The sequence below is a fragment of the Sorghum bicolor genome, chromosome 1, assembly GCF_000003195.3.
Source record: "Sorghum bicolor cultivar BTx623 chromosome 1, Sorghum_bicolor_NCBIv3, whole genome shotgun sequence".
NCBI classification, from domain to species: Eukaryota; Viridiplantae; Streptophyta; class Magnoliopsida; order Poales; family Poaceae; genus Sorghum; species Sorghum bicolor.
In genome coordinates, this window is record NC_012870.2 from 74,871,461 (window position 1) to 74,884,906 (window position 13,446).

Consider the following 13,446-nt stretch of genomic DNA (forward strand, 5'->3'; position numbering starts at 1 on the left):
TGAAAGGCCGAGGGGAAGAAAAGAAAAGTGAAGCTAGGGTTTTGAGGAGCCGGCTTCTTGCTGGTTTTGATCCTCCAAAATTGAAGGTCAGCCGTCCAATGCATCTGAATGGCTGAGAAAGCTCAGGGCCTTCCTAGGCTGGCTGTGGAGAAGTCCACTTGATAGCCTTCACCGGCCCAGACCCAGGTTGAGCGTTTCCTGGCAAGCATAGTCGCATGCTATGCTAAGACGAGCTAAATGCTAACCCAAATAAGTTTCATCTTTACGATGGTTTTCAATAAGCTTCTGTATCATTTAATTAATGCACTCGTTAGCACTAAGACTAAGCAAATAAATATTAGGTTATTGCATTTCGAGCATTAAGAAATAAAATCTTATTCTGAGAACGATTTTTCTTTTCTTTTGCTAGTAGAAATATATTAAATTCTAAGATATAAAAAATGATTTTAAATGAAAATACGGTCAACAACAAAGTAGAACTCGTTTGACATCTACAACTTTGATTTTGGTCTTTTTTTCATATGAGTTAGTTTGAATAATTCAAAATTTGAATTTCAAAATATGAGAACTATGACATAATTTTTTTAAAGCAAATGACTTCAAATGAATCAGGCGGTCCATAATAGATTAGTGGTTTGTTTACCTAGGTGGCCCAACTAGAATGAAAAAAACAGTTAAGCTGAAATAAACATCCAACAAAAAAGAAAAAATCTGACGTGGCAACAGGGCATATCAACATCAGAAATATTATTTCAAATAATTCAATAATTATTTTTTGACACTAAATTTTTGTCAAAAGAGTCATGACAATAAAAATAGACCTCATGATGTACAAAATAGTGTCACTACATGAACTTGAAATAGGTGTATGACATATATTGTGACGTACAATTTTCAAAGGTCACTAAACCAAAATTCCTAGAAAATAACGTCAAAAAATAGATGATATAGTGACGTAAGGACCTATCGTGACTAAATATGTCAAAAAGCCACACATCTCTTGTAGTGATATCTAGAGTCATATTAAAAAGAATGTACCCCTTCGTATACGATTTAGAAGTCATTTAACTTTCAGCTCTTATTTTTTATAAAAAAATATTTAGAAAAAATAATATGTATATACTTTTATGAAAGTATTTTTCAAGACAAATATATTCGTATAATTTCATATTTGCAAACTTAACAGTTTGAAAGTTATTGATGATTTATATTCTCATTATTTAACCCAAACCATATCCAAAACGACTTCTAAATCCAGAAGGAGTATCTTGAAAAGATAGAACATAAAAGATGGAGTAAAAGTAAATATTATTAGGGACGTTGTTTGCTTTAGTGCATGTCTTTAAAGACCTCGAAGGCCATACGTGTTATAGTTGTTTTATCTATTCAATCTTTTTGACTCACACGAAACCAAACGGCACTTGTTTTGGTGATGGAGGGAGGATATAGAAATGGCAAGCCATATGCGGTTGCTAAGATAGTAAGAAGAAATGGCAAGACATATGCGGTTCCCCACCTGATTTTATATACTGGCATAAAACTGCCTGTTATATAGTTTTAGTTTTACAAGGCACTTTTATAAAAGGTTGCAAAACCAAAGATACATTGAAAGAGAGAGAGAGAGGAAAGAACAACACTAAGGCACAAGATCTCTTCAACGATACCTCCAGGGAGATGAATGATGCTGCGGCGCAATCATCGTCAGCCAAGCCTAAGGAGGAGACTCCGCAGGGTCTTGATAAGGCTTTCGCTCGATCCTTATCCCAAGGTGTTGAGCAGATCAAACTAGGAGACAGCGGCAATGGGTTCTTCAATGGCGCCTTCAAGAAGAAGACTCGTCACTGGCCCACGCGAATCTGAGCTGGGCTTTCTCCCAGAACGCTTTGCCAAAGCTCTTGTTGACCCACAAGGAATGGAGGGAGGCACACCAACAAATTTGTCCACGCCTGGACCGAAGAGGGTGGGGTGCTTGCCGGCTGCCGCCACACAGTGCGGAGCCGTTCTCGGACTCACCCGCAACAGTGGGAGGCACGCACCAGCAATCATCCACGTGTGCACGCCGGAGGTAGTGGGGGCTTGCCGGCCGCCGCCACACCACGCGGAGCCGTTCTCAGACTCGCCTGCGACAGTGGGCGCGCGCAGACAAGCGAGAATACCAGATGAAGGGAGGTTTTTGGCCGCCTCCACACCGCGCGGAGCCATTCTCAGACTCGCCCACGATAGTGGGAGGGGCGCACCAGCCAGTGTGTGACGGTCGCCGCCACACCGTGCGGAGCCGCTCCCGTACTCGCCCACAACGGTGGGAGGCGCGCACCAACACGATGCCCACGGATGCAGCCCCACCGCCGGCAAGCCCGCGGCCAAACAATACGCACCGCGCAGCTGCTGGGTCGCGCAAAAGAAGAGCGAAGAAGAGTGGGCATGCTACCCTGCCGCCGGCTTGTCCGCGGCCAAACAGCAAACCTTACTCCGCTATAGGGACAACCCCAAATCTAGTCACCACCACTGCAAGTCTGCTTCGACAGGCAGCGCCAGTTTGCACCCTACGCGGATCCGACCTCCAAGAACAAGGAGAGGACAAACGTGACTGTCCACACTAGCACGGTCACGACCCATGGCCAATGGCCCCTGACCAAGGCGGGCGGAATCGGAGGCAGTAACGCTGGTTCAGCTAGATCTAGGCCTTGGACGACTAGATCCGGCCGCCGACCACCAGTTGCGCCGCCGGCCAGCTCCGTGCGACGATGGCAGTCCGGCGGGAGAGAGGAAGGGAGAAGGAGAAACCCAACCCTACCGCCGCCATCCTCGCCTTCGGCCGGACATCTCGGGGCTGGCTCAGGCGGCGGCAGAGCGGAGAACGCGTAGCCCTACGGCTCTTGGCAGCGGTGCGGTGGGTCGCCGCCCGAGTCGCTCAAGGAGTGACGTGAGGCGGCGGGGGCTCGGCCCTGGGTCTATCTTGTATCAATTGTTGATACTACTTCCCAAATTCAAATTTTACCGTGACAAAGTTGGGAAGACAAAGTTAATAAAGATTTAGGTAAAAACATTTACCATATATTTGACAAATGAAAAATTAATATGTTGGCAAGTTTTAATAGCAAATGAAACGATACTAAAATTTCAACCAACCGGACTCTCTCTCTCTCTCTCTCTCTCTCTGATTCTGTCAGGGTGCCTAATTGCCTACGGAGTACTGGTGGCAATTGGCATCCGTCCGACAGTGCGAGCACGTTTGCTTGAAGGAACGGTCGGTCACAGGGCATCCCAAAGCCCTGATGCCCCTGACGCAGATGCGTACAGTATGGTACTGTGCCGTCTGTCAGGACGACGGCTCGTCTTTGCCCGTTACTCCTCGTAATTTCGTGAATAAACAATTCAAACCGACCACAACGGCTAGCTGTCGTCCGGCTGTGGAACGTGTGGCCCTTCCAGGAAAGCCAGCCCACCCCGGTAATCTAGCCGCCAAAGACGCTGACACCCCGATTCCCCGCGTCCGTTCCCCATCCAACGCCACAGGTGGCACCACCTGCACGCGGAAACTAGTCGTTAGGCAGGCAGGCAGGCAGGCACCGTCCTCCCGTGGTCCTGGTCCTCCCACCCGCGACGCGGTGCCCCTGCTCCAAAGCGTCAAACCGGACGGCGCCGCTCCACGACTCGTTCGCCTCCCTCCATGACAGCCCGGTCCAACGGTACGTGACCCCACGCGGCCCCGCCTCCAACGTCACAGCTGTTCGTGAACCGACCTGGGAGCCCAGGAAGGCCATAAGCCCTTTGCCCGCTATAAATACCCCGCCCCGGCCCATCGTTTACAATTCACAACTCGCAGATCTCGAGTCCGCACTCCGCAGCAGAACTCGCCGCAGAATCCGCCGCACGCAAGCACACTCTCCAGTCACCGTCCGCTTCTCCAGATCCGCCAATCTCCCCCTTCTCCACCGCCGCCACGATCCCAATGGCTCGCTTCGCCGTGGTCGCCGCCGCCATCGTGGCCCTCCTCGCCGTGACCGCCGCGGCACAGGCCCCCGCCGCCACCCCGACGCCGGCGCCCAGGATGGCTCCGCTGCCGCCTCCTCCAGCGCGGTCCCCGGCCACCGCCCCGGCTCCGGCCGCCAAGCCGCCCACCGCCGCGGCGCCGTCCCCGCTGGCATCTCCCCCGGCCCCGCCCACCGCCGACGGCCCTGCGCCGTCCGTCGCGGTGACCCCGACCTCCTCCGTCTCCTCTTCCCCCACCGGCGCCCCCACCGTCGCGCCCGCCGGCAGCGGCGCCGCCTCCCACGCCTCCGCTCTCGGATTCGTCGCTGTCGCCGGCGCGATCGCAGCCGCCGTCGTGTTCTAGACGCGCGGCGTCGTGATGGGCGGTGCTGTTTATACTACAGTTATCGTTTTTCTTTTGTTTTGGTGTGCGTCGGTGATTCTTTCTTTAGATACTCCTGAGAGAGCAGAGGTTATGTGAGGGATTCTAGTGGGTGTAGCGTCGAGCTGTTACATATGAATTTCATGATTCATGATCCAGATGATTATTAATGGAATTCTTTCATTTGTTACTACTTCTACTACATCACATTCTCTTGCGATTAACGATCGAAATGATTATTGCTGCACGAATGCGACGTTCAGTTTGGCGCTCCTCGTGTGTGCGCTGCGGCCGAAGTTGCTCTGCAACTGTTATCTTGCGAGATCTTCCATTTTACACTGGACGCAGCAGGTTGGTCACTGGAGATTTGGAATTTTACACCATTAGAACAGCCGTTTTACACCGAACGCATTGGGAATTTGGAATCTTTACTGCGCACCATTAAAACAGCATCTGGAATGGTTCGAATGTGAATGTGATCGTTGGACAGCTGTGTTGCTGCTGGAGACGACAGCCGCGGTGAGGAGTCATGTGGGCTCGATGCCTCGACGGTGCAAAAGGCTCACATGGTCGCACGAGATGCTGCTGGGTGCGTCTTTGGCATCTTGTCTTCTACTGTGCGTACATACAACAGTACAGTACTACTACTCGCTTTGTTTTTGCTTTTACCGTTGCTCTCCGGGATCCGGCTGGCAGCCGCCATGTGAGTATGTGACGCGCGTTTTCTTTTGCATTACTCCGTACTCCATGATTTGTAAAAATAGCTGTAGCTGCAGCGACTTCTTCAGAGTATCAATAGAGGAGTCCTCTGATACACCGACCTCTGGGTGTTGGTGTGGGCTAGGTTGTTCATGTGCAGGGCTGCAGGGTAATGTTGTCGTACAATGACATGAACACTTGTTTAGTTACTCCGTAAAACCCTAAAATTTTCAAAATTTTGTGGTACATCAAATCTTTGAACACATGTATGATAGGTAAAAAAAGTAATTACACAGTTTGCATATAATTTAAGAGACAAATCTTTTAAGCCTAATTAGTCTATAATTGGATAAAATTTATCACATATAAACGAAAGTGCTACAGTACCAATTTTTTTTTAAAAAATTAGAACTAAACAAGGAGTAAGTATACAGCAGAATAAGTTACTGCCTTACTGTGTCCGAGAAAAATACCATACTTAGACTTAAATCTGTCAAAAAGAGGGCGCAACAAATTCGATATAGAACTGGATTGAGCTAAGCATTGCTAATTTATTATCTCTCTCACACACTTCCAGCATCTGAAAAAAAAAGAATTTGTGTTAAATCATGTATCAATCCATATGTATGACAACAAATTAACATCATTAGATTCATTATGGGACATCCTCATTGTATACGCCATTCATCGTAAAATAAATATCGCTATAAGATGTGTGTTTATTACTAAAAAATATTCATGGTTCATCTCATGAAATCATGTGTCAGAAGTATTGATAGTTTCTTATATACATTCCGACCGAAGTTAAAAATGTTTGAATTCGGAAAATGAGAGTGCCACTTATGTTGGGAAAGATGGAGTACGTTGCAAATATTAATGTTTTCGTTATAAACTTTCTTAAACTTCAAAAGAAGTAACTAGAAAAATTAGAATGGTGGCCCAGGACATGCCACTGCTGAGTGTTTAGCTTTCAGCTTTTGTCTACGGCCTCTGCAGTTCTTTTCTTCCTTTTGCTTTCTCTTGGAAAGCCGAGCTGGGCGGACCTCAAGAAAACAAATGGCGATCACATGGGCCGAATAAAGCTTAGAAGGTGTTTGGTTCGGCCGTTTGAGCCCGGAATCCGTTTATAGCGCTAACTGGTCTCGTTGTCTGCTGTTTGGTTGATCCGGCGCCGGCGGTACCGGACACGGGCCCATATAAATCCATTAATAGTGGTACGGTAGGCCCAACAATTTGAAGAATGAAATGGTATAGTGTCAGCATTTGACTGGGCCTCGTTTTTCTGTAGGCCCATAAGCATTCATGATTATGTTCCTTTTCCTTTCCTCCAACTTTCTCCTCTCATCAAAATAATAACATACTGATACTGTACTGATATTTTTCAAGGATGTCCCCCACTACCACATCACAAGTACAGTAAGGAATATTCCAAAGAATGAAACAGTATCAGCTAAAGGGTGTCCTCAGTGCCGATGCAATCGATCGATAATCCAGTGGATTCTTCACCCAATGACATGCATGAACCACAGTGTAGACTTTGGAATTTTGCCAGGCCATTGGACCCTGTGGCCCTATCCTAGCAATTTGATCTGGAGTGCCGGTAACCTGCTCAAGCAAGCAAAAGCTTCTCTTTTTGTCAGTTTGATGGAAGCGAGAAAACCTTAGCTTTCAAGGCATCGGCACTTCAGTTGAGGACGAAAACTTCGGTGTACATCTTTCACGTGCGATCCAGCTAAGCACTACCAGTGAAGTAGAAACATTTGGCATTTTCGTGTATTATTAGATCAATCACTAACTGAACCTTGCAAGAAAAGGAAAACACTTCGTTCTCTTGGGAGTTCCAGGGGCAAGCAAAGGTTTTCAGTTCGCATGATGAGCTACTGATCCACGTGGCAGATCCGTCAGCTCCTGCCATAAGCGGAGCTATCTAGGTGGCACGTTGAGCCATGGACCACCGTACCATAGAATATGGATTGATGTTAAAATTATAGTGCATGTGTTCTATAAATAATAAATATATTGTATTTAAAACACTGTTATTTTAGCTCATTACATTTAGTTGAACCACCCTAGCCACGCCGACTCCTGCGCATACTGCATGATATGTACGTCGTACCTGCTACGTTTGGAACACTTGTGTACTACTCCCTCCGTCCCAAATTATAAGTCATTACAATTTACAAGAATCTTAGAGAGTGAAAGTTTTTCAAGTTTAACCAAATTTATATAGCAAAATAATAACATTTTTGGTACCAACTAAGTATCATTAGAGTGTACCTATTTTATGACATAAATCTTTATATTTCTCTCTATATTTTTGGTTAAACTTAAAAATGTTTTAACTCTCTAAGATTTTTGGATGACTTATAATTTGGAATGGAGGGAGTAGCATTCTTTATTCTTATAACACATACAGTACATGTTACAAAGCTAATCGTCCAAACATGGCCCATATCCGTTCCCACCACCATTAGATTCCTGAAACACCTGGCCGAAATGTGCAACAAACAATGGAGTGCATTCTCTGCTCGGTTGCTCCGAGTGTTAGTCAGGTAACAGGTGTACGTTTCTGCTTTTTTCCGGATAGGGTCAAGGCTTCGATCACTTTTTTATAAGTTGTATTTTTTTTGACAACTAGTAATATTTTTTTTATAATAAATTAGCGAACAACGCTTAGCTAACAGACTCAAATGGTCCATGGAATTGCTGAGGGGCTGTTCGTTTTAAGAGAATGGAGCCCACGAAATATTCCAGCAGAAAACACTATTGTATTTTGTATAAGCCACCTACATCAGGATTCATTTCTGGTCCGGAACGACGGTAAAGGAACGAGGCCTGATTGATCTACAAGGCATTTTTTAGATTGTCTGTGGAATTGCTGATTGATCAACAAGGCATTTTTCAGATGGTCCGTGGAATTGCATTTTCAAAATTTTCATCAGAGAGACAGAGAGTATATGGTTGAGGCAGTACAGTTTGTTTGCATGGCGCGAGACCGTGTTGCATGAAAATGAACACCTACGTTTCTGAAACCCCACGTGCTAGGAGGACACACGGGACTACTGCCGTCGTCCTTGGCTCCTTCGGACATGCAGACAGACAGACTCCACGTACACCGATCAATCGCAAGCAGTACTGTTTCACAGTCAATGGAATCTCTAGCTAGCGGTCTCGCTCTCCCCTGCCTCACTCATGCTGTCCGTTTACGCTGCCACACCTCGATCGACTGCGCATTTTGTCCGCAGAACATTTTTCACCAACTGTACGTACGTGTCCTACTGCTACAGTGGACTGAAACATTCAGTCTAGCTACCTGATGAGAGGCAGATAGAACAAAGGAAACGACTGCCGCGGTGAAGGTAACGCATTTCCAGATGAAGTAGTACTGTATAGTACAACCAGCTACTGATACAGTAGACTACACATGATAGATCACCGGCCGAGCCATCATTCTGTCTGGCTCGAGACCCTGCTAATACCAACGGTGAAAGCAGTGGTAAGGTTCAGGAAAATTTGTAATATCTTTGAATAATCTACAAGTGATCTCACTCCAAAAATGGAGGTAGGTGCTTAGATTACAGCCTAGATTTTCTTAGCATATTCTTGTGACCATGGTATGGATTGGACAGTAATGCTGCATGCATGCCTAGGGTGCGTGCAATCACAGTCACATGTACAGGCAATGGATTCCATTGGCAGGAGCCAGGAGGGGCAGTGCAGATATGTGCATGCAGTTCAGAGTTTCACATGACGGCGGTCTCCTCCTCCTGCTGCTGCTGTATGCTGCCGAGAATCTCATGCACAGCGGTGGCAATATCTTCAACAGAGCCCATCTTGGAGTCATCCTCCACCTGCCGTCCAAACGGGAAAACGATCATCACCGGCTTCGTTAATTACAGATAGATAGACAGAAACGGGGCCGAAACTACTTTCTAGGTTTGTCCCTACCGTCTTTAAACTAAACTAACTCGGAGTAGTTCCGGCCGGAGAGCTAAATACTAAAACTTTGTATATTTATTTATGTAGTATTAGTACCTTGAGGCTGAAGGTGTAGAGGACCATGGCGTCGACGGTGGTCATGTTGAGGTGCAGCGGCGGGATGCGCAGCTGGTGCAGCCCCGCGACGAGCTTCAGGAGCTGCTTGGGCCGCCGGCGCGCCAGCACCTTGAGGCTGGCGTGGCCTTCCACCATCGTCACCTCGATGTCCGCGACCGCCGCCGCCGCTGGCCGACGGCAGCCGGTCTCCGCGGATCCTGCTGCTGATGCGGCGGCCACGGCGTCGCTGCAGTTCCCTCCGTTGCTCGTGTTGCCTGAGCAGCCGCCACCGTGGGCCGAGGTGGTGGTGGAGTACTGTGGGAAGCTGAAGAAGCCGGCGAATGGGGAGGAGCTGCTGCCGGCGTCCGTGCTGCCTGCTGATGACCCCCTGCTCTTGATGCTCTTTTGGACCTCCAGCGATTGCAGCAGCTGCTCCAGCTCCCTCACGTAGTTGATTGCGCCACCGACGATGGATGCTTGGTCACCCTGTACGTAGTGTACGTATACAAATTAGTTCAAATACAGTTGTTATCACATTGCTAAACATGGATAGCAACGAACTAGGAATGCCTACTTAATACTACTGCACGTCTGCACGAATAACGTGTACGTACCCTGTGCGCGTAGGACGGCGGCATAAGGGAGCGGAGCACGGCGAGGTACTCGTTCATCTGGCGGCGGCGGTTGCGCTCGACGGCAATGTGGGTCATCCGCTGGCTCTCGATCTCCTCCTTGTTCTTGACGACCTTGGTGCGCCTCCGCTTCCTCCTCCCCGCGGCGGCCGCCGCCGGCTCGGGCGCCACCGCCGCCTTCCTGCTGTTGCCGTGGTCCGTGGAGGCGTCGGAGGACTGGTCCCGGGACAGCGCCTCCCAGTCCCAGTCGTCCCCGCCCACGGCGGCCATGGTGGGCGCGGCCCAGCAGGTGTCGAGGTCGTGGTCCCACTCCCCCGCGGCGGCGCAGAGATCGCCAAACCCTCCTCCTCCTCCTCCTCCTCCTCCTCCTCCCTGTAGCAGCTGCAGGTCGCACCACGGCATCGCGTAGCCGAAGTGGCCCGCCGCCTGGGGCTGGGAGAACACCACGGCCTCCAGCGCCATTGCTGCTGCTAGCTAGTCTGCTACTCCCGAACTAACCCAAATGGACGATGCCGAACGGACGGACACGGCCGCGAGGGCTGGTGTGTGTGACGGATGGATGCACGGACGCGAGCGAACGGGCACGAGAGACCGGCAGGCTGACCGTCACCGGCGTGTGGTGTGAGCCTGTGAGGAGGGAGGGAGGCGTGTGCCCGGGCGCTCGCTTTATAAGACGGGGTGGGTCGGGGGTTCTAGGTGAGGTGAGGGAGACGGACACGTACGCGGCACCGCGCGGGCCCCGTCGCGCGCCGAGCTTTTGTGCGTAGGGGGATGGACGGGGGGCAATGATTTTCATTCAATTCCACAGCAGTGCAACAATGCGCCAATGCGAGCGAGGGGCGGGGCTGGTGGGGTGGGCTGTGAGTTGCGTGGCGCGGGTGGAGCCGGCGGGCGATTTGGCGCGCGGTCGGGTGGTTTTGTTCGTTGCCGGAACAGGGTTGGTCCCGCAGGTGGGCCGCGGCAGCTCGCTGCGCTGGCAACTGGCGTTGGCACCGCGAGGGGTGGGATGGGGGAACTCGGTTGTTTCCGGGGAGGTTTTTGGAAATGTTCAGTACGGACGACGGTATTTAATCGTGATTAGTACGGACGAGGGTTATTAAAGTCAGTTATAAAATTACAGAGAGGGGGAGTGGTCAAAGCGGGTGCGCGGATCGAGAGATTCTGCGAGCACGGTGGCCGGAGCGGCGTGGCAATACCACCATAGCCATGGGATTGAGAGCTAGCCGATCGAGGGGGACGCCAGGCCGCCATCGTCGTCTGTCTAGGTGTCTGCCCGCCGGGCCCGGCTCCGCCGTGTCTGGAGTCTGGACCTCTACTATTCGTCCGTCTCCTTCGCTGCTTCGAGGCCGGCCGGATGGGGTGATGGCGCCCTGCCGAGGGCAGAGCGCGAATGGTAGAATATACTACCGGAGGATCATGTGATGAGCTGCTTCCACTTCACAAGGTTTACTACTAGTGGATTGTGCGCGCCCTGTCGCGCAAGAGCAAGTGATACAACGGTGCTTTGAGTAATGCTAAAATAAATAATGATATATGTTGAAAATATTAAATATTATAGTCATGCTTATTAACAATCATCGAGTTTGTCAACCGGTACATAAAAAAATATGGAAGGATAAGTTATAGATTTGGAGTATTAACATACTGGTAAGTACCAAAGATATAGAAGGATAATATGGCCTTGTTTAGTTCCCAAAAAATTTTCGCATTCCCATCACATTGAATCTTGCGGCACATGCATGAAGCACTAAATATAAATAAAAGAAATAACTAATTACACAGTTTACCTATAATTTGCGAGACGAATTTTTTGAGTCTAGTTAGTCCATGATTGGACAATAGTTGTCAAATGCAAACGAAAGTGCTACTGTTCATATTTTGCAAAAAAAAAATGAAACTAAACAAGGCCTATGTTACAAAAGTATTTTACACAGGCGAACTAATATATGATATGGCATAAGGTAGAGTGGTCATCGGTTGGCCAAAAACATAGCGTTTATTTTGTGTTTCTTTTCAAGCTGCATAGAAGGATGATCAGTGGTTCATGCTACGGTCGGATTCTCAGCCGCATTCATGTTCGCTTGAGTTCCGCACCAGTGAAAATCTTTCTATATCTGAGAAAATATGAAATTATTTAGAAAATCTAACTGTATGATCTTACTTTTTTATGTCTGGGTTAGGGAGTTTGTAATACGTGCCTCTTACATGTAGGCTTTGAGTATTGGTGGATAGTTTGGAAGAAGAAAGTATAGATTTAACAAGAATAAAGCTAAATAAATCTATAACTAAGTTATACCTGATCCAGTGAGTACAAAACTTTTACCATAGTTCAAACATATAATAATGAACCCACTATAAAAATTTTACCACAAATAAACAATATGAAATATTCTTATTAATTATAGAAAAACATAGATTTAAAGCTACAACAAAAACTTTGTACTAAGGCCTTGTTTAGTTCACCCCAAAAACAAAATTTTTTTTCAAGAATCTCTGTCACATCGAATCTTGCGGCACATGCATGAAGCATTAAATATAGATGAAAACAAAAACTAATTGCACAGTTTACCTGTAAATTGTGAGACGAATCTTTTAAACCTAGTTACTCTATAATTGGACAATGTTTGTCAAATAAAAACAAAAGTGCTACATTGTTAAAATCCTAAAAAATTTAGGTCTAAACAAGGCCTAAAGTATACCATATTATATATATTCGATTGTGTAGATCTACTCATGAGGACTCCAACAAAATTGAATTTTTATTTTATGATTTTTCTATAATTTATTATAATTTTTAAAATATTCAGCAGAAATAAATAAATAAAAGACTAAATTATCCTCTAAAACCACCATAAGGGGTTATTTAACCGGTTTTCAAAGTTCAGGGTATAGAATATCCAGTATTGTAGTTTGTGGATGAAGTGTTCTACTCTAAATAGTTTGAGGGGTTATGTACTCCCTGTGTCCTATAAATAATTGTATTTCTTTGATTTTTATGATTCATGTTTGACCGTTTGTCTTATTCAAAAATTATAATAAATATTATTTATTTATTTATGACTTGTTGTTGTTGTTAGATATATTTTTACAATAATTTATTTATTTTATTATTTGTATAAAAAATTTAAAATAAGGTGAATAGTCAAAATGAATCGTAGCAGTCAAAGAAATGCATGTATTTGTGGGACGGAGGGAATAGACTTTTTACTTTTTTTGTCTTTTTTTTTCTCTGACCACCGCTTTGACCACCGCGAGGTTGGAAGATACCATAAACACTCTTTCCTTTTTTTTCTATCCGAATACACATCACAGAGAGCAGCGCAACGCAACATGAAAAAAAATGTAGATGGACACATGTGCCAATCAAATATTTTCAGATGACGTGTCCCATCTACTTTGCGCTCTTCAACCTGGCCATTGTAGAGAGTAATGCGTTGCGTGTAAACTATTTTTGACGTCTAGCTAGTATATTTCCCTGCCGTTGTTTCTGCGAAAGCTCGAATATGATCGCGCGTAGTACTAGTATTTTCCAGAGTGGCAACCATCTATACGAATACGTGACTTTTTCGGCCGTGAGTTTTACCTAACTTATTACGTCGTGAATCGAGCTCTCCTTGCTCCGTTCGTTCTCTGGAGAGCGGAGACGGTCGTGTCTCACTTTTATGCCGTGCGCCATGGTGGCACGATTAATTATATTGGTTCAAGTCTTCAATTCAAGACCGGACA

At 46.9% G+C, this 13,446-nt stretch overlaps 2 protein-coding genes across 2 annotated transcripts; one reads left to right on the forward strand and one right to left on the reverse strand.

The window, feature by feature from the left end:
• LOC8081993 (arabinogalactan protein 1) lies at positions 3,799-4,556 on the forward strand. The gene has a single exon (XM_002465688.2). The coding sequence runs from the start codon at positions 3,953-3,955 to the stop codon at positions 4,334-4,336; it is 384 nt and encodes a 127-aa protein (XP_002465733.2). The 5' UTR covers positions 3,799-3,952; the 3' UTR covers positions 4,337-4,556.
• On the reverse strand, positions 8,408-10,350 carry LOC8081994 (transcription factor bHLH96). The gene is made up of 3 exons (XM_002468316.2): positions 9,703-10,350; positions 9,089-9,574; positions 8,408-8,904 (listed from the first exon to the last, which is right to left on the reverse strand). Exons 1-3 carry the CDS (start codon positions 10,180-10,182, stop codon positions 8,797-8,799), a joined length of 1,074 nt encoding a protein of 357 aa, XP_002468361.1. The 5' UTR covers positions 10,183-10,350; the 3' UTR covers positions 8,408-8,796.

What these genes read in the sequence shown, in the direction of transcription:
- LOC8081994 (XM_002468316.2), bottom strand. Translation starts at nt 10,182, where the DNA reads ATGGCGCTGGAGGCCGTGGTGTTCTCCCAGCCCCAGGCGGCGGGCCAC. An exon ending in CGCCGTCCTACGCGCACAGG is followed by an intron (nt 9,575 to 9,702) that starts GTACGTACACGT and finishes CACTACGTACAG; the next exon opens with GGTGACCAAGCATCCATCGT. An exon ending in TCTACACCTTCAGCCTCAAG is followed by an intron (nt 8,905 to 9,088) that starts GTACTAATACTA and finishes TTTGGACGGCAG; the next exon opens with GTGGAGGATGACTCCAAGAT.
- LOC8081993 (XM_002465688.2), top strand. Translation starts at nt 3,953, where the DNA reads ATGGCTCGCTTCGCCGTGGTCGCCGCCGCCATCGTGGCCCTCCTCGCC.